Source organism: Excalfactoria chinensis, chromosome 2 (assembly GCF_039878825.1).
Source record: "Excalfactoria chinensis isolate bCotChi1 chromosome 2, bCotChi1.hap2, whole genome shotgun sequence".
Lineage (NCBI taxonomy): Eukaryota > Metazoa > Chordata > Aves > Galliformes > Phasianidae > Excalfactoria > Excalfactoria chinensis.
The window spans coordinates 20,995,224-21,015,179 of record NC_092826.1 but is presented as its reverse complement, the minus strand read 5'-3'; the positions used below and the strand labels follow the sequence as shown (position 1 = coordinate 21,015,179).

Below are 19,956 nucleotides of genomic sequence, written 5' to 3'. Positions count from 1 at the left end.
CCGCCTAAATACCACCCCCCCCTCCCGCCCGCCCAACCCGCCCCGAGCGGTGCGCATTCTGGGCAATGTAGTCCTACTGGTTGTGGCTGCGCTGTGCGCATGCGCGATAGGGGGTTCGGGAGGCCTCGTGTAGCGAAGGTGGCGGGGGGGGGGTGGGGAGCTGCGTTCCGGAGGAGGCTGGCTGCTCTGCAGCGCTTTAGGCCCGTCGGAGGGACAGTAGGAGGGACCGCGTGAGTTCCGTATCCCAGCCGAGATGTCTACGGCGAGGGAGAAGAAACGGGCCAGGAAGATGAGGAACCAGCCGGCCAGCGTCACGCTCCCGGCCGAGCCGGCGTCCTTTCCCGGAGGCGGCGGCAGCAGTAGCAGGGCCTGCTCGGCTCCAGGTACGGCCTACATCCCCCTCCGGCCTCCACATGGATGTGGAGCCGTTGGTCGCAGCTCACTGAGTGCGCCCACCCAGCCAGCTCCTTATCCACTGAGTGGGACATCCATCACATCCCACTCTTCTCCTCTTTTGAGTCCATGATGTCACGCGGGACAGTGTCAAACGATGTAGTGTAACTTACTGCACCAACATGTGTGTGCCGTGCTTACTCTGTTTGTTATTGCAACAAAAATGCATGTGACTTAGTGAAGAGAGAAGGACAAAAATAGCTAAACTTATGGGGAAAAAATAAGGGAAAGAGGGGACAGTTTTGCTGACTAGACAACAGTGTCACTGCTGATGGCAGTCATATGGGCTGATTTTGATCACAGAATCATATAACAGCTTGGGTTGAAAAGGACCACAATGACCACCCAGTTTCAACCCCCCTGCTATGTGCGGGGTCGTCAACCACCAGACCAGGCTGCCCCGAGCCACATCCAACCTGGCCTTGAATGCCTCCAGGGATGGGGCATCCACAGCCTCCTTGGGCAACCTGTTCCAGTGCATCACCACCCTCTGTGTGAAAAACTTCCTCCTAATCTCTAACCTAAACCTCCCCTGTCTCAGTTTAAAACCATTCCCCTTGGTTCTATCACTATCCACCCTTGTAAACAGCTGCTCCCCCTCCTGTTTAGATGCTTTGTAGTGTGTTTTTATCAGGTCTTTCCCTTTGGGCTTGATGGAGTATGGGAGATGTGAATTGGGTGCCATTTTCAAAATGTATAAAATCATTAATCAGCTGCTGGTTTGCTGTAGGATAATGAAGCTTTTTTTCTCAGTTACATGTGTTAATTATAGTTAGAGGGATGTGCAATGCAATCTTAATAAAACTATACTTAGAATCCATTCCTGGATGACTTTGTATTTCTGCTCTCTGTGTTTGTTTCTAAACCCTTCAGGCGATGTTCGTTCTGAGCAGAAGAAATTTTTGCATCAGTCACCTGGGCCTCCCTACAGGAAAGAACAAAATCGAGGAGACTCGAGAGGCAGAGGAAGAGGAGGATGGCAAGGAGAACATCAGAATTCTTCAGAGGAAATGCCTAGATACATAACAGGTGTGTATGTATAAGAAAAGGTCAGAGTTTCCAGGGCAACTTGCTAGAAGTTGCTTGTTGTCTGTCTCAGATTTTGCACAATAGCAAAAGTCAGAACGGATGTTGTGGTCAACATGTGTATTGTCTTCTGTTTTTCCTGATTTTCTCCAAAATACAGAAAAGTTTGTTTACTGAAATGAATTATCAGCTGTTGTTCAGTGAGTCCTTTCAGACTTCTGAGTTGAAAAATTGCACTCCTTATAACGAGGGCATGCATTTGGGTTTCGGTTTACCAGTAAGATGAATATTGACAACCATCTGTTTTCAATGTAGTCAGTGGAACTGTTTATGCTCATGTTGTGAGTGAAAGAAACTTCTAACAGAACGTTTGTTTAGGAAAGCAAAGAGACAAATTAGTTTTTCAAATTATGGTGGTGCTATGATAATGAATACACTTCCATAAGCATTAAACAAAATCAACCTCTGACTCCTTGATTTGATCATTTTAAAACAGTATGCAGACTGATCGTTGCTTCCTGTTTTTTTTTTTCCATGATTAAGTTTTTCCATCTGTCTGAATAATACATGAAAACATGGCTGCCGTAGTAAAGAAGTACTTTGTGCAAATAGAACTTGTTGCTTATACCTCAGCTTTCAGTATTTGCCTAAACATATTGGTGAGCTTCAGGGTATTCGAAGAATAGAAATTACTTCTGTAATAGACAGTAGAGGGTATTTTTGTTTTATCTCATGAAGTCAATAGACTGGTGTACTAGAAATACTCTGCTGGAGTTCACTAACATATGTACATTATCCCTTTTTTTATCTTTGCCATTTGCCATGCTCTGATGGAGTTCTTTTCATTCCAGTGTCTACCTTTGCTGAAGCTCGTGCTGCTGAGCTTAAAGCCATGCTGAAAGCAGTTGCGCAGAAGTCTTCCAACTCTCTAGTGTTCCAGACTCTGCCCAGGCACATGCGAAGGCGAGCTATGAGTCACAATATTAAGCGCCTACCCAGGCGGCTGCAAGAGGTTGCCAGAAAAGAGGTATATGTGCATTTTATAGTATTTGATGAGGTGTATAGTGGACGTAACGATTGTGTGGTGCTGTACATTTATTACAGTTCACAGGTGAGCTTGCCTGCAAAGCTTCCTTATATACAAAGGCTGACAAGCTTGGGCTGACATTTGGATGCAAAACCTGCATTTTAGTAGATCTCAGTGTAATTGTCAATAATCTCTTGGATTCATCGTTGTTCTATGTCTTGAAGTTACTGGAGTCATGATGATAAAACCCCCTACTGCAGTAGTATTTGTTTGGGTAGTGTATCAAGGTATCAGGTGATGTGGGAATCCTCAGTAACACCTGCCTATCTTGCAGCTCACCACTGCTTTGAGCTGTGACTTTGCACAACTTATTCATAACTGACACAGTGTAGCTCAGACAGGGTCAGCACCAGTGGAGTAGTGGACAGGTTGCATGCAGCTTGGGACCATTCCTGGTTGATCATGAAGCTCATTTTGGAGTAGTGTCTTAACATTTAGTTAGAATGCTCCTATACATTTACTTATTCCTTACTTGCTGTGGCATTTCTATGTGTTAAAAAAAAAATATGGTCAAGTGGGTTTTATTTATGAGATGATTGTTTGATATTTGGCATGGTTCTTGGATTTTTGGGATGCTACAACTGTCCCTGCTCTGCTGTTTTCCTTCAACCATGTTCTCTCTCCTTAGTTCTCTCTTTGAAGTTTGTGTTCTTACAGAGGGTATTTTGTTTCATGCTTTCTTAGAACTTTTGTGTCTTCTGAGCTGTTTCCTTTTTCATAGGTTCTGCCCATTAATTTTCAGTGCTTGAAGTCTATTTCTTCAAAGTTGACTGTTCTGGTTCTGCTGTGCTTTCTTCCTTTTCTTAGATCCTTGAACATGACTTTGTTGATCCGAAATTTTACCAGGGCTATCTCTTCCTTCTTCACAAGCTTGTCCACATTACCACATCCCTTTGTCTCTGATTGCCTTTCTGCACACTTGGGTGCCATTTACCTGGTGGCTTATATTGGCTGCTCTATAGTGGAATGATTATTCTGATTGTGACTTTGGAACTTTCAATATTATTTTGTGCACATCTTTCTTTACATCATGGCTTGTTTCCATGTTTACTCTGCTCACGGCAGTGATCCAGCATTCTCATTCTTGTAACCAGTTCTAATTCTTCTAGTTCTTCTGTTCTAATTCTTATAACCAGTGGTCTTCTTTCAGCCATTTCTTGGTGAGCCCATAAAGGGCATCCTAAGAAGTTGGTGTTTTTTCTGCTGCTTCTCAAAAAGACAAGTCAAACCTTGAGAGACAAGTCTTCCTCTTCTGCCATTCTCCCTTAGTAATTCTATTCTTGACCAGGTCTTTATCAGGGAGTTTGTCTGACATCGCCATAATGGCTTCTACACACTGTAGAGACTGTAAGTATCATCATCATAGTATCATAGTATTGTGCGAGTTGGAAGGGACCTTAGAGATCATCAAGTCCAACTCCCAGGATTCGAGCCCTCTAGTGTAGCAGAGCGGCAGTTCTACCACTTGCACCACAGGGGGGATTCGAACCCCAGGCCTCCAGTGTTGCAAGCGGCGGTTCTAACACCGTGCGCCACCGGGGGCACCTAAGTATCTTTAGGTCCTACCTTCCTGTCTTAGAGAACATGCTGCTTCTGTATGAGCTCACATCTTCAGTCTCTCTTGTTGCCATGTTCATTGGTTGATATGAATATGCTGCTGAGCAAAAGCTTTACACAGGAAAGCAGCAGTTTTTATGGTTCACTGATAGGTTTCTTAATGTCTGGGAGCTCTGGTTTATGGGTTCAAGTTAACCATTGCTGCAGTTGCATGGATGGGACTTGCATATACTCTTTCCATCTGTTTATTATCTTCAATCCAGATTGTAAAGTTGTGCAGAAGACCTAACAGCAAAGTATAGTGTAAATTATGCTAGTACTTCCCGTATCCTTGTGTATGCTAACCTTTTTCCTTAACAGAAGCTTTTCCTTTTGAGATTTACTTCAGTGTCTTCTCTTTTGAAAACAGGCTGAGAAAGCTGTACATCAGAAAAAAGAACAGTCCAAGACTAAATGCCGCAAAGCCAGAAGACGCCACATAAATTTGGTAGCAGAGTTTAATCACAGGCAAAGGAAAAATATTTGGCTGGAAACACATATTTGGCATGCAAAGAGATTTCATATGGTAAAGAAATGGGGATACTGTTTAGGAAACAGCCCTACAGAGAAGTGCTACAGGGCTTGTTACCGAGCCATGACAAATCACTGCCTTCTTCAGGTATCACATTTGAATTTTCCTTATTCTTTTGCCGAGGTGAAGTTTATCGCCTTTTCAGTTCTAAACAATGTTTCTGCCTCTTTGAAGCAATGTTGTATCAGCTGCTAATAAGTGCTAGCTATGAATGCAGGGCAAGGGAGGTGATCTTGCCCCTGTACTCTGTGCTGGTGAGATCTCACCTGGAGTACTGTATCCAGATGTGGAGTGTCAGTACAGAAGAGACATAGACCTGTTTGAGAGCATCCAGAGGAGGGCCACAAAAATGATCCAAGGGGTGGAATATTTTCACTATGAAGACAGGCTGAGAGAGTGGGGCTGTTCAGCCTGGAGAAGGTTCTGGGTAGACCTGAGAGCTGCATTTCAACATTTAAAGGAGGGCTATAAAAAAGGAAGGGGGCAGATTCTTCAACAGGGTCTGCTGTGACAGGACAAGGGGAAATGGTTTCAAACTAAAGGAGAGGAGATTTAGGTTGGGCATCCTACGGAAGAAGTTTCTTGCAGTAAGGGTGGTGAGGCAGTGGAACGGGTTGCCCAGAGAGGTGATGAATGCCTCATCCTTGGGAACACTCAAGGTCAGGCTGAACGGGGCTCTGAGCACCTAATCTAGCTATAGGTCTCCCTGCTCACTGCAGGGGATTTGGACCAGATGACCCTTAAAGGTTCTTTCCAGGTTCATTTTCAAGAGTTCTCACTTTTCCACTGTCCTTTTGTTTCAGGATTTATCATATTATTGTTGCCTGGAGTTGACTGGTAAAGAGAACGAGCTTCTGAAACAGCTTGCTCGAATGTGTAGCGTTGATGCAGGTAAGATTTAACTAGTTTGAAATAAGGCTAAGTTTTTGAATAGGCTAAAGCAGACATGTCCAGCCTGCAGGATGCATGTGAACCGGGACGGCTTGTACTGTGGCTCACCCCATGCTGCTGTGCCATGGTGGGAATGGCTCTTAAACTTTTTTCTGTTTCTTAAACAAGAAGTTACTTTGCTTTTCAATAAGCATCTTCTACTTCAGGACTAACATTTGGAGCAGCCAGTTGCCTGTCTGGAAGATTCCAGGGTTCCTTGAATCTTTACCGAGCAGATCGCTATCCTGAGGACATGCTTGGTCCTGTTACGTTTATTTGGAAACCGAGGTCTGGGTCTGAAAACAGACAGTTATGGATCTGGATGCATCCAGCTCTCAAACAGGTATCCTGTTTTTTAGAGTTGAACTCGAATTTTTTCATGCATTGTCTGTTTCTTATGCTGTGGATACCTTCTGAAAGGTTTCCACACTGACTGTATTTGTCTGCATCTTGTACTTACAGAAATTGTACAGAATGTCCATGCAACTTGATGCATTTTGTGTGAGCTTGTTAAAAATTTTCTACTTCCACTTTTTGAGGGATTTGTTCACAATATGTTGGTGTCTGTTTTGCTTCCTTCCCACGACAAGCTGTTTGGTCCCTGTCATCACAAGCAGTCATGATCTGAACTTAAATTACCAGCGTTCTTTTTTCTTTTATTTATTTAAGTGACAATAAATTCCTGTCAACAGTATTACTTTCAGCATGTAACAGTGCTCTCCATGGACTTAAACAGAATGAAGATCATTCCGTATAATCCATATTGGAAAACAGAACCACTAGAATTTAACTCATAAAACTGGACTGCTTACTCTCTTAATCCAAACTTCTCACTTTTCTTTAGGACATACTGAATGAGTTGAAAGCAATTTTCCAGTGTTCAGAGCCTGAGGAGGTCTGTATTCCTGAACCAATTACAATGTTAAATCAAGAGGAAAAACAAATGGATGTTGTTCAGAACCTTGGCAAAAAAAGAAAGAAGGAGGACAAAGAAGGAGATAAAGCTGTGCCAGTGAAGAAAATAATTGGCGATGGCACTAGAGATCCATTCCAGTCCTACTCCTGGGTCTCACAAACGACTGGCATTGTGATCAGGTTTGTTCATAGTAGAGTTAGAAACTGTGACCCTTAACTTGTTAATGTAGCTGCATCATAGCATGACAGAAAACTGCTATATGATTGTACGCTCACCTGAAACTTCCCTCTCTTTCAGCGATCTAACTATGGAGATTCTCAGGTATCGACTGATTGGCCCATTATCACACTCTGTCCTTACAGAGACCCTGAAAGCTGCTTCTATCCAAACAGTAAGGACAATATCCTGTTGGATATTACTGTAATTAATATAAGGGTTCTAGAGCATGTAAACTTCTTCTTGCTAGAAAGAAACATTAGGTGTATTTATAATGAAAGGTTAACCTGTATATTTCTGTTAGCTGACCTCAGGAAGGGTTTGTATCTGGATTTCTGGTATGGGTAGAAAGAAAAGGAAGCTGTGGTGCTACTGAGAAGGCTGTAAAGGTTTTGCTACAGTGATGTATTGTGTTGAGAGGTCCAAAATAATCTATACTCTTTTTGACAAACCATAGATTATATTTCTCATTCAACAGGCTAGAGGCCTCCCTATAGGGCAAGACATAAAAGGTATAGAATACATTTATGTTTTAAATCAAATACATACTTTGTCCAGAATTAAGTATTTTGTCCACCTCTCAGCATATAACATCACTGTAGTTTTGATGGGTGTGGGATTATTCATGTGTCTCTTGCAGCAAACTTGAGGAGGCCGTGAAATCTCTGGTTTTCTGTAAGAAGTCACTGACTACAGAGTGAGGAAGAATTGTGGAGTGCTTGTGGAATACAAACTGAATATGCTTATTGGAGAGTACCATAAAGTGAAATATAGGAGTAAGCTTCATCAGGAAAAAATGGCTTTGATTTGAAACTTGAAGGAAGCGACCATGGTGATTAAGGCGAACAGACTGAATTCATACTGATTAGAAGTTACTGAATTACTACTTGACTTAATTAGATGATGTTGTTTTCCAGGAGGTGGTGGATTCGGAGTCGAAACTGAATAACTGGTGGGTAGAAAACTGCAAGGACTCTGAAAAAATATCTCTTCATCATCGACAAACTGCTATTTTTGAGCTCTTAGCAGGTATTTGGGCATGGACAAATAGGGGAGGAAAGGGAGACTTAAATTTTAGTGGTCAAAACTGGCATGCAACCAAGTTGGCTTCAGTTTGGTAAGGCATCACTTGTGTTTGATCAAGAGTGTGATGCATTGAGCGTATACTTAAGTAATTACTGTGGCATGTCAAAGATTTGAGAAACATTACTTCTTATTTTTTTAATGGAACTTTAGTCCTTCTTGAAGGCCAAACTCTTAACAGATACATTTCATTTTGTTTCTAGTCTTCATAAACATTTCACTTCTAGCACTGAAACAGGTAAGGAGCTGACTGATAAATCTCAAACTATAATCAAGCTATCCAGTATGAGGTGGTTAAGCTGAGATAAGGTAAAACTTTTGAAGATGTTTTATAATTTCCTTTAACAAGCGTTGATGAGTTTTCAAAACATGCTAAATTGAATACTCTGAATTGCTACTCTGGCAAAAAAGTACAGAATAACAGTGCAGAAAAAAGAATCTGTTTTATTGGTGATTTTATGGCACTGTTCATTTGTGTATTTTTAAAGGGATAAGTTCGCCATCAGAAATGCCACCAGGTACAATACTGGGCCTCACTGTTGGAGATCCTCGAGTAAATCTGCCAAAAAAGAAGACAAAAGCCATGCCAGATCCAGAAAAATACCAAGGTAAAATGCCTTGTTTACACTGTGCTTGAATGGAACTGCCAAAGGCATGAAATTCAGTTTCTCTGTGCTCTTGTTTTCATTTACTGTCCTTTTCCACTGATTGTTTTTTTTTCTGCTTGTTTTCTTCTAGCATTAGATTTCAGAAGTTTCCTCTTTCTTTCTACATACCTTGTTGTAACAGAAACAGTGTTTTAGAACAGCAGTTGTGAGGGAGGGACATGCACCATAGCTGGTCTTGTGCTCAGTGGAAGCCTCTGTCTGACCATACAGATGATCCAGGTTCGAATCCTGGCAAGGCCAACCAGGTGCTAAAAGCTACTCAGTAACTTTCTGTTTGGTATTTAGTCTTCCAGGTGCTGTTTTTCTCTCCAAAAACAGCATTAGAGTTTGGTTTATAGTATTTGAATGTTGCAATTTCACTGTAGGTAAATGCAAAATTAGCATTTGAGATTGCTAGGAGATACATGAGTGACTTGGTAGACTTTCATTTCAGTGCAAAATACGCGATCAGTTGGATTTGAACTTCCTTGAAAAATATGCAAGAACAGGTAAAATGGGATTTCTGCACAATGTAGTGTTTGAGTTTACATTTAGGTTCACTGGACACAGGCTGCCTAAGGTAGTATGAGAAAAGTAATAGCTTGCTAGCAAACGAGAAGATAAGTTTATTTGATCGTGTGTTTCCAAGATACTAGAATAATGCAGCCTTAGCTTTTGTTTAAACCAAGTTGAGCACTGATTTTAGTTGCTATCTTACCAAGTCGTCCTATTCAGACTTTCTTATAACTTCCTATTCCAACCCTTGTATGTGGAACAGCTTTTGTCCTGTTTATTATAATTTCTGAGCAGTTACTTTCTCATCATTAATGTTCATGTTGGAAATGTTGCTGCATATGCGACCCCTGCTTTGGTTCCTTCCTGCTGAGGAGTAAGGTGAGCTATATAGCACTTGTTTGCAGAGACTGGTTTGAACTGGTAAAGGAGTTAGCAATCAAAACAAGTAATTTGTCACCATTCATTCTGCTTGTCGTGTCTGTGAGAATATGTTCAAGAAGGCGCGATGAGCTGAAGTCTTCTAAGCATTGGAAATGCCATGTAGTAGTTTTTCTCCCGCTGGCAAAGATGGTCCCTCAGAATGGAGGGCTGTGATAGAGAGGTAATAATGTGTGACAGGGAGTCAAAAGGAAGAAGGCACTTACACCATTTTTATTTTGACTGGTTAGAAATGGCCATCTCCAAGTCTTTCTGTTTGGGGTTATCCTTCAACTTGCAAGAAATCTTGTAAACCACAGTCAGAAAAGCTAAACTGGTTTTGCTTTCTGGTTCTTTTCAGAGTGGGTGTTTTGTTTTGTTTTTTCTTTCATCATAAAATTAATACTGTATCTGACTTCTCTTCAGGTGAGGGAGAAAGTCCTTGATCAGCAAGCAAGAAAAAGTAAACTGCATACGATGCCTTCTAATTTAGGTTCTACTAAAGGACTTGTTGTTGCACAAATACAGTGCTGCCAGATCAGTTAGAAGTAGGCAGGAGAGTGAAGGATAATACAACTTCCTTCTAACAAGATAAAAAGGGCATTGTGGGAAGAGAGTAGAAAAGAATAGTTGCTCTACTAGGAGCAGTAAGGAGGTAATTTCCCACCTGAGTGACTTCTTAATACTGTGTGGGAAGACTCAGAAGATTATTCAGAATCTCCTGTGTACCTATTACATTATATAGTGAGGAAATCTTACAGCATGGTAGTTTCTTATCTAGGAACCTTAGAATTGAGGTGTAACTGCCACTCTTCTCTCTGCCTCATTGATTTTCCTAGGTGTAAGTTGAAGAGGGAAGCTATTACTGCCCTCCAAAGCCTGTTGTTCCTATCTGAATTTTGTAATTGACTATGTGACAGCTACGACCAGTGCTGTATCCTGCCTTAATAGGCTTATTTGTTCAAGTAGATGAGAGAAATTACTTTTTTTTTTTCAGTGCTTCTAGAAAATCAATCCATATTGCATTCAAATACTTATGCAATTTTCAAGGCTTGGGAAAGCTTTCAGTTGCATTTGATTGGTTGTTATTTTTTTAAAGAAAAATTGCATCAGTATTAATAAAAAGAAGCTCAGACATAATCAGTTATTGTGTGAAATGCATACAAAAGGCAGATTAAATATATAATCCAGTCTGTTCCCTCTATGCAAACATTACAATTTCTTCCCACTGTATTCCATTTCAGGACAAGGAATTATGTGTAGCTTAGGTTGTGATCTTGTTAGAGCATGTGATCTTATTGCACTTTTCACTGCCTCTATAAATCAACTGTATTTTTTTCCTGTCAACCTACTTGATTGCCTGGAAGTTTTGCAGGAGTTCAAAAATCCATTAAATAAATGGAGGAGAATCTATTGAAGGTCATTCTGTGCAAAAAGATCAACGCTGGGTGAAGACTGTAAGCCAAACATGTTTGGAATGACAATACTGCACACTGATCTGAGTGTTGCACTCTTCCATAGAACTCTGTTTTTGTCCATGCTTTTGTCCATGCTTGATGTTAATGTTACTGGAGTATCCAGCAAGAATTCCATCAAAAGCGATGCATTACCAAAGGTTATTCTAGTTCAGTTTAGCAGTTTTACCAGCATTTTTTCCATCCAGTTCTGTCCTTGATCCTTTGGTTCTTTTGCCCAGTAGGTACCCAGGAAAGGAACTCTTCAAATGTATGAAGGGCAGTTTGTTTAGCAAAACAAAGAAGGAATTCAATATTGGCAAATTGTATATATTAGTACAGCAACAGTACTACCAATGTTTCCACAGTAACACCCACAAAGAAAGTTATGTTTCTCTTCTAGATAGTTGATCCCTCAATGGAAGATGAGGTCTGTAATTCCACTGAGTTGGTTTTAGTTTTCCCCTTGAGCAAATAATTTTATGAGCATTAGAATTACATAAACGTTCTGAGTGTTGGTTTTAATGTAACCTTACTCAGTCCTGGTAATACAGTGAGATGATCTTTATGTGAGTAATGTTACTAGTCATTCATCTTTGTTGTATTTAATGTTTTTTTCCCTTTTTGTTTCTTGGATATTTAAATGCTATTGGTATTAATATTAAATTTGAAATGGTACTGCTTATCTTAGCAGATTCCATATTTGTTTTAATCTCTCTTGTTATTTAATGTTATGTAAAAGCTAATTGCTTTTCTTAACATACGTCTACTGTTTGAAGATGCATTATATGTCAAATGTGCAAATGGTATAGGTAAGTTACAGCTTCTTAGCCCACGTGTTGTCATACATGAAATCTGTGAAATGATGAGCATCTGTCTATTTCTTCTGTCCTCCTTGTTTTTTTTTCTCAAAACATTGTAAGCTACATTTGTGTACTTTTTCCCCCTGTAGATGATGATTTATCAAATCAAAGGAAATTTCGGTCCATCCCACTTAATCATACACCTGAATGCATATGCGTGGGTTGAGTGTGTAAAGGACATGTGCTGATGGAGTTTAAGTGCAGAGGACCATCCTAATTTCTTTAGGCTACAAGATAGAGATTTTATGAGTAAATCACTTTTTACTCCCTTTTCATCCAATTTATACCTTCTGGAAATCAAGCCTCTGAGTAAGTGGTCAGTGGTTATACAGTTGCAAACTAGCGTTAGTCTTCTCTCCTTTTTAAATACTCTTCTGGTATTTGGTTTGCTGCTACTGTCTTAGCACAGATTGCTGCTCAATGGGGTCCCTTTAACCTCTAGACAGTCAGTGAATGAAATGCAGAGGAGAATGCATCATGAAAGACAGGTGAACTAAAGTTTCTTCTGCAAACACGGAGCCAGGGACTTTGCCAGTAAACATATTCTTGCAGAGCTTTACATATCTGGCCTTATACGCTGGCTCTCTGGATACCACCTACATACATGCTCTGAAACTACTCCTTAACGGTGCTTATGTTTCTGCTTCTGCTACTGCTGCTCCTCACGGAGGGATGGGAAAAATCCAAATAGATGCACTCTTAGTCTTAGACCTGTCTTCTAAGACTGCTGAGATAATCTCAGAACAACAGTTGGAAACAGAATGAAACCTTCCTTTCTTTCCCTGTGTTTCCTGAGCACCAGCTATTGGCATCAATGGAAGTAGGTACTACAATGGCTGTTGCTGACTTTTGTGTGCTTAGTAATAGGCACAGTAGTTTGTGTGCTTAGTGTTTCCTGCAGTAGTTGTAGCATCTTATTTGCTGCATCATTAGCAACTTACTCATCAGTAGGTTTATTTCCCCAGCATTCTTTGAATGTGAACTAAAGAAAATGGGGGAAAAGTTTGAATTACAGTATGTTTTGTAGAGAGGTAAAATCTCCATGTTGACTGGGGATGAAAGAAAAGCAACGTACAAAGTTAGAGACTTTAGGGTAGTGAGGAGAACATTGGGTGGGCTGTGGGAATGGAAAGAGACAGACATTAAAGGGCTCTTTTAAGTGGAGGAAGAGTACTCATGATCTGCAGCATAGCAGTACTTAGGAATGTGTGTTATTTAAGCACGAGTGCTTAGCAAGTGTCACCTTAATAGCACTATCAAACTCAGGAATGCTGCTATGTTTAATGTTCCTGAGGATTTTTCAGCTCATAGTAGGATGGACAACTTTAAATCATTTACAAATGATTTACAATCATTTACAGATGATTACATAGTTATTGCAATTATGTTTGGCAGTACCTATCCTATTGTTAGGACAACTTAGTAATCCATATCTTCTGTACTGAAATCCTTTGTCCACGTTAACAGGAAAAAAATTATCTGAATTTTGTCATTCAAAAGATTTAAGTTATTTAAAAACAAGCATTTAGATGACAAAGCAGTCCCTGTAAGTTTTAACTGTAGAAATATTAACAGCTTCATTGTGGGTTATTTTAATTGGTAACGTTTATTTTACTTAAAATACGGATTGATATGCATTGCATGCTGGGTACTGAATGCTGAATGCTTTTAATCCACGGAGTACAAAAGGTAGGTATACGTTTTCCTTATTTCATTTGAATTGGGGAGTTGAAGCAGAATTAGTTTTAATACCCCATTGAGGAGTTTTAAAGCTAAAAGTCTTATTCATGTTCAGTAAGCACACAATTGTTGGACTGTGTAGACATCTGCCATACATGGTCTTCCTTGTAGTGCAAAGCCTGAAGAAAATCCAGAGAGTGGGAAGCTAGTGCTAAATGAACATCACATGGGAGTCATACCTTTTAGAAGTATTTCCTGTATGTACATTTTGTAAAGGTCATCTTTATTTCTCCTTTTAGTTTGTTGAGGCTTATTCCAGGCTTTGCAATGTTGCTCTTTATGATTTTTGCCAAAGTTGGTGAACTTCATACTTTTCCTGACGGGTCAAAGTCCAGAGTATTAAAAGTGGCATTAAAGCTTGCATTGCCAAAGGTGATGCCATGTGTACTAAGAAATATCTGTCTCTGTGAGAATGCCGGGTTAATCCTTCTAAAAGTAACAGTTTATCTCATGGTTTGTATCTGGAAAAAATGCATGTTAAGGTAAGATATTGCAGACATTTTAAACAGTCTGTTTTCTTAGCTGTATGCTTGTTGTACTCGTTAGGGGGTTTTGAAAATCCGAGTTTTGTTTGAAGGTTCTCTTCTTTTGTAGATAATGATAAAGTTAGGCAGCTGTACCTGGAGGGTGTACCCGTTGAGTGTGCTCACAGCTTTATCTGGGACCAGGACATCTGTAAGAACGTCACTGAAAATAAAATCTCAGAGCAGGTAACTGATGAGGTGGATTGTCATGGAGAAAATGGCTAATGGCCCATGTAGTGCAAATCCCGAAACTTGTATAAATGCAAGAGCAACAGTCCCCTAATGTGGTACTAGCACACGACTAAGTTGAAGTGTCTGTTCTGTAGCCTTTATGTGATATTCTTCTATAGTAGTTATTAATATCCATTTAAAAGAAAGCTTTTCTGGATTGTCCGCTGAACTAAATAATTGTGGTTTTATTTTTCTGAGAGATTTGAAATTGGATTTTCCTGCATCACTTTGTCTCATATAACACTTGAAAGGGATGAAGTGCATCAGAGATGCTCTGTCCATTTACTCCTCCATAGCCAAGTGGATTCTCCTGGCAAGAAAAAGATGAGACAAAGTAGATCCCTCTGGTCCTGAACTGCAGTACGCTGTTGTGGTCATTGTAGGCATCTTTGATTTGTAGACAGTTTGAAGTGCGCTTCTGCAGATCTGAAATTTGATATTTACATTGGCAATGGAGGGACAAACCACAAATATACTGGCTATAAGCTGATTTAGCCACCAGGGATGATAGACTTTTGACACCATTGTAATCAAAAAGAAAATGTGCGGCAGAAACATCTCTCTATAATATTCTCTTGATGCAAATTAGTTTTATGCTCTTTCAAACTGTATGCCGTAGTGTAAAAAAGCAGAATACTTCCACAATTTTACAGTAATACAGTCTTTATATGTTCTTCCTGTTGTTGTGAAATACACAGTTTAGCTTACAGAACAGCTGGTGCAAAAGAGACATGAAGAGACACGTACAGTTCCAGTCTGCTGTTCTGCTGGTTGTTTTGTTGTTGCTGTTTTGTTTTTTTCCCCCATACATGTATTTTTAATGCAGTACAGTGAAATGTAACATGCGATGATTGACTAAGCCTTGCTACCAGCATGCTTTCTGTGAAACTGATTCACAACAAAATGCCCTTTTCATCTCTCTGGATATAGTTCAGATTTTCCCCATGAATTAACAGTCTGTTTGAAAGCACGTGCTCAGTCTAGTCTTGTGCACAGGTCTATAAATACCAAGTTGGAATACTTGCCCTTTTCCTTCATCTGTACTGTACATCTTCATACTTGAGTTTCAATACCTTCCCTCCATCAAGCACTAAGAAAATTTAAAGGGTGGAATTTAAAGCACTCTTAAGTGCTTTTTCTATAGTTTTTTTTCATGTCTCAGTGAAAGTCAGTTCATATGTGTAGAGTGTTACTAATTTATTTGTTCTAGTTATAAGTTTATCTCATGTCCGTATCTTGGAAGGATAGGTGGAAGAGGGGAGAAGTTACTAACTTACCGGAAAATTTTCCTTCTTAGGAATTAAACAGAATGAGAGCCCAGTTACTGGTACCTGGATCTCAGCTTGATTTGGGTCCTTGTGAATCTAAAATTCCTATACTGTTGGTGCAACAGCCAGGAAAAATGGCTGGAGAAGATCGACCAGGATGGGGGAGTGGCTGGGATATCTATCTCCCAAAGGGCTGGGGCATGGCTTTCTGGATTCCTTTTGTAAGTAACATTCATTAAAAATGGCAAGTAAATATTACAAATGACACCATTTGGTCTGAAATACCATTTTAAGTGTACTTCACATTGTGTAATGAAGCCATCGCAGTATCAAAATCCCGCCATAAAGAGGATGTATGAACTGGTTGATGACAGTCTTGGTCTTAACATCTTAAAAATAAATAAACGATAGCTTTCTGTATCTTCTTTCGAGTGTAACTGTGCCTGCCCTTATGGCAGTTAGAAGCAGGTAATGAGAGAAGAGGCTAAGAAGAGAAAGCTGATGTTATACCTGTTCGGTCTTGTGTTTCTAAGAGCGTATGTCTCTAATGGTAAATCATTTGGTGCCAGTTACTAATCATACAAACGTTGCTTTTTTTTGGGGGGGGGGGGCTTGATTTTTATTACAGATATATCGAGGTGTACGAGTTGGTGGCTTGCAAGAAGCTTCCAAACATTCTGAGTATCAAAGAATACCTCACACTCCAAATGATTTCCCTGATTGCCCCGCAGGAATGCAATTTGCCAAAGAACTGGAAAGCAGCCTTCTTGACAGATTGAAACGGTAACGTTAACTTTGATTAATTACAAGAATGGAAGAAAAAAACAAGAGTGGTGCTTAAGATAGTCCCTTTGTTATCTGCTGTGTTCATTTAAACTTGGACTTCAGGAAGGTCTTTCACTATTGTTTTTTAAAGTTTTATGCCAATAAATATATTGAAGCTGTACATAATAGAAAAGTTTTGCTAATCAGGTCAGATGAATTAACTAAAACCTTCTATTTCTGGAGTGAAGCTCAATTAAAAGACCAAGTAAAAATGAAATAATTTCAGGCAAGCTTCTCATCTACTTAGAGAGAAGGCAGAAGTTTGCCTTTGTTTTCATTACAATCATTGCCATACTATGCTTATTGGGGCATCTGGAAGCATCTTCTGAACAAACTGGGATCAGTTGCTCTTCCAGCTACAGCAAGGAGGAGAATTTCAGAGGAAATGGTGATAGTGTCAGTAGCATCCAGCATCGCTGAAAGGGTATAGTGAGCAGAAATATATCAGCATTGCCTAGAAGTATAACTTGACAATTATTGGTGAGGTTACTGAATGCACAGTTAACTTATTGTTTTAAATGCTTGTTTACAAAAACAGAAAACGTTATTAGAGCAGCATGGCAAAGCAGGCAATTAGCCTTTCTAAGTGCCAATTTGAAAGAAGAACACTGGATATAAATTTTTTTACGTACTTGATTTATTATTTAGACGTCCACCTGCAAAAAGGGCAAATTATGTCAAACTGGGCACTCTGTCCCCTTTCATCTGTCCTTGGGGGCAGCTGGTGAAGAGCTGGGAAGGAAGAATGAAAGCTTCAGAAGAATCTGTGTGTCCTTCCCCACATGCTGAGCACTGCGCAACTGAAGGATGTGACCCCAAACCAGAATTGGTGAGAGAAGCTTCCCCTGAGGCTGATGAGGTAGAGAATACCATGGAAGTAAGCTCCGAAGATGCCATAAAGACAGAGGGTGATACAGGCACCCAAGATTTTGGTGAGAGAAGTGAAACTATGAGAAGTGACTTTATTGTTCTCAGGTATGTCAAAAGGTATAAGCACGTGAGGTGTTATTTCTTTATTAGGAGTAGTTGAATTGGGAAAAGGAATGACTCAGCTTTGATTAGAGAAAGATTTGATTGAAATACAGTGTTGAGGAGATCAAGTAGTTTTGCTGTTGAGTGGGAGTCCTACTTTCCTCAAACACCATAAGTAGGTGAAGTAAGGAATTGTCTTAAATATGACAGGCTTGAATTTAGCACCTTCTTGGAGTTGATGTGCTCTGTCTGCTTCTGGGTGGGTAGAGCTTCGAGGATCATATATGTGATTTCAAACGTGCAGTGTATATCAGCACACGTCCTCTTTTCTAATGCATTGTCTCAGATGGTCTGCAAAGAAGATACAACGGAATACAGGAGATTCTAAAATATGCGGGTGCCGACCGTTGTTCAAAAAGTGCCTGAATGCAGATCTTTCATTTTGATGCAGTTATCAGGGGAAGAAATATTGTCAGTTCAGAACTGAATTGTGTCACTGAAGGTTATAAAGCTTTTGTGATCGAGCTTTAACAAGCTGAGTGAAATTCTTGCCTTCAGAACAAGTAGCCTCCTAACGCATGAAGTTCACTTGCCCTTGTTCTTCTTGTGCTGATAGAGACATCGGCTTGAAAGGTTACAGGAAGTCCCAGGGCTTCTTTAATCACGCTCTTTCAGATAGTTGACTTTCTGGATTTCTGTTGTACTACTTATTAATTACTGTCTTTTTTTGTTTATTTTAAAAACTTCTTAATAGGAGTGAGAAATTACTCATGCAGTTATCAGCCTGGTGCTACCCCACTTCTGGAAAAGATCGGCGACCTCGCCTTGTTTCTCGGCTTGGAGGAAAGGAAATGACTGAAGATGTCCTTTTGCCAATCTTGATGAGCTACCCCAGGGCTCTGGTATGGGTCAACTTATCTCTCTTGAGAAAGGGAAACCCTGAAATACATGCCATGATTTGCATCCCAACAGAAGATGACTTACTACGTTTAAGCAAGGACAGACTCTTCTGTGGTCCTCAGGAACCCAAACATCGTGACGTATTCAGGCACAAGGTACAGAAGCTAAAAGAGAATAAGAGGAAGAAGAAAGAGGAAGATAATGTGAAGGCTCAAGAAAGCAACCCTCCCAGTGATCCAGAGAAAGAAACAACCGAGGAATGTAAAGACCTCATTCTAGGTCTTTGGTCAGGCACTCTCCCAGATGTTACTTCCCATTGCTCCAGAACTCTCTTGGGATATGTAACTCGAGGGGATTTTTCACTAGCTACGGGTTGTGGAGAAGCGCTGGGTTTTGTTAGCTTGACAGGGTTGCTTTATATGTTATACAGCCAGCCAGCAGATAAAAAAGGGCTCGTTTTGCTGAGAACTCCAGCATCTTTACAGTACAGATTTGCAAGACTTAGTATTGAGGTTTAAATATCATTGGAGTTCAGTAGAATGCGAAACACACCGAAGTATGTATTATGTCTCCTATAGCCTTTCTGCTAGGCCTCTGATTTGAGGAAGTGTATCTGAGCCTTGAGGAATATGAAAGAATTGCAAAGCTTTGTAGCAGTGTTAATGGGAATAACTGATGCTTAACCGTGGTATTACTTCTGATGTTCTCATTGTGCAGGATTTCTGACAGTAACATGCATGTTACCATACTGTATCTCTAAGAAGCCTGGGTTTCACCTCAGTGCTATAAAACAGTTCTGAAAGACAAAATTACAGGTTTTTGTTTTAGAAATCTGTTGATGAGGTGGCTGATGAATCGTAGCTTTCCAGATCACTGTTCACATATAAGCATGTGCCCTGCATGTGCATGTATATATACATAGCAAGTGGCTTTTACCAGTTCCTTGAGTCTGAAAATGTATGGCTATGGTGGAATAGAACTGAGTAGACAATTCTAGCACAGACTGCAGGTAAGGTATGTTGGTGGACGAGCTCCGTGTTTAAATGAAAAGCAAATATATGATAGTCCAGCTGTATAATCTTAAAATTATAGCAACTGAAGCTCTTAAATTGGAAAGCATATCAATTTCTCTCTATTCTGAGAGAGGAAACTGTCTTTTTGAAAGATAATAAGCTCTGTGGATGTAAATTGCTCTTGGTGGGCCGGCTTACATTTTCTGTTGTAAGTGGGAATATTTTGCCTCTGTGTAACATTATTTTTGTATGGAGTGTGCTGGGACCAAGGCTGTCTTCATTTCGCTATAGGCTTTGTGAATGTTGAAGCAGTCATGTAACCTATAAAATGTATGAGTATGGGGAGAAAGGTATTGAATTTGATTGGGAAAGGGTGGTTACTTGGTTTTTGTTGCTGGTTGGGCTTCTTCCTGTGCTTTTCTTTTTTGTTAACGGTAACCCTAAACTTCTAGCCATTCTTGAGTTAAGCAGCTTAAAAACGAGTTTACATTGATGCACTATATTTAAGTATGAGCATGGTACAAATATTTACCAGTTGGTAACGTTAACCTAAAATGAGACGACAAATAAAAATGTAATCTATTCTTGATTCAGGAATCTTAACGATTCAGCTTGATTCGTTGATGTAATAAATTAAATATGGATCAGTTGACGCGTTTGTCTTCCTGAGTATCAGTCTGTAACTTAATCCCCACAGCCACAGTTTTGCTTGAAAAATCCTTGGGTGAATAAATGAACGTTTTGTGG

General features: G+C 40.1%; 1 protein-coding gene across 1 annotated transcript; it reads left to right on the top strand.

Moving 5' to 3' along the window:
* The first annotated feature begins 119 nt into the window (after window positions 1-119).
* On the top strand, window positions 120-19,860 carry POP1 (POP1 homolog, ribonuclease P/MRP subunit). The gene is made up of 15 exons (XM_072330374.1): window positions 120-383; window positions 1,327-1,482; window positions 2,331-2,506; window positions 4,533-4,781; window positions 5,498-5,585; window positions 5,792-5,967; window positions 6,469-6,719; window positions 6,838-6,931; window positions 7,674-7,785; window positions 8,328-8,447; window positions 14,071-14,186; window positions 15,529-15,720; window positions 16,128-16,282; window positions 16,973-17,299; window positions 18,051-19,860. The coding sequence occupies exons 1-15, from the start codon at window positions 254-256 to the stop codon at window positions 18,712-18,714; spliced, it is 3,006 nt and encodes a 1,001-aa protein (XP_072186475.1). The 5' UTR covers window positions 120-253; the 3' UTR covers window positions 18,715-19,860.
* Window positions 19,861-19,956: the final 96 nt, after the last annotated feature.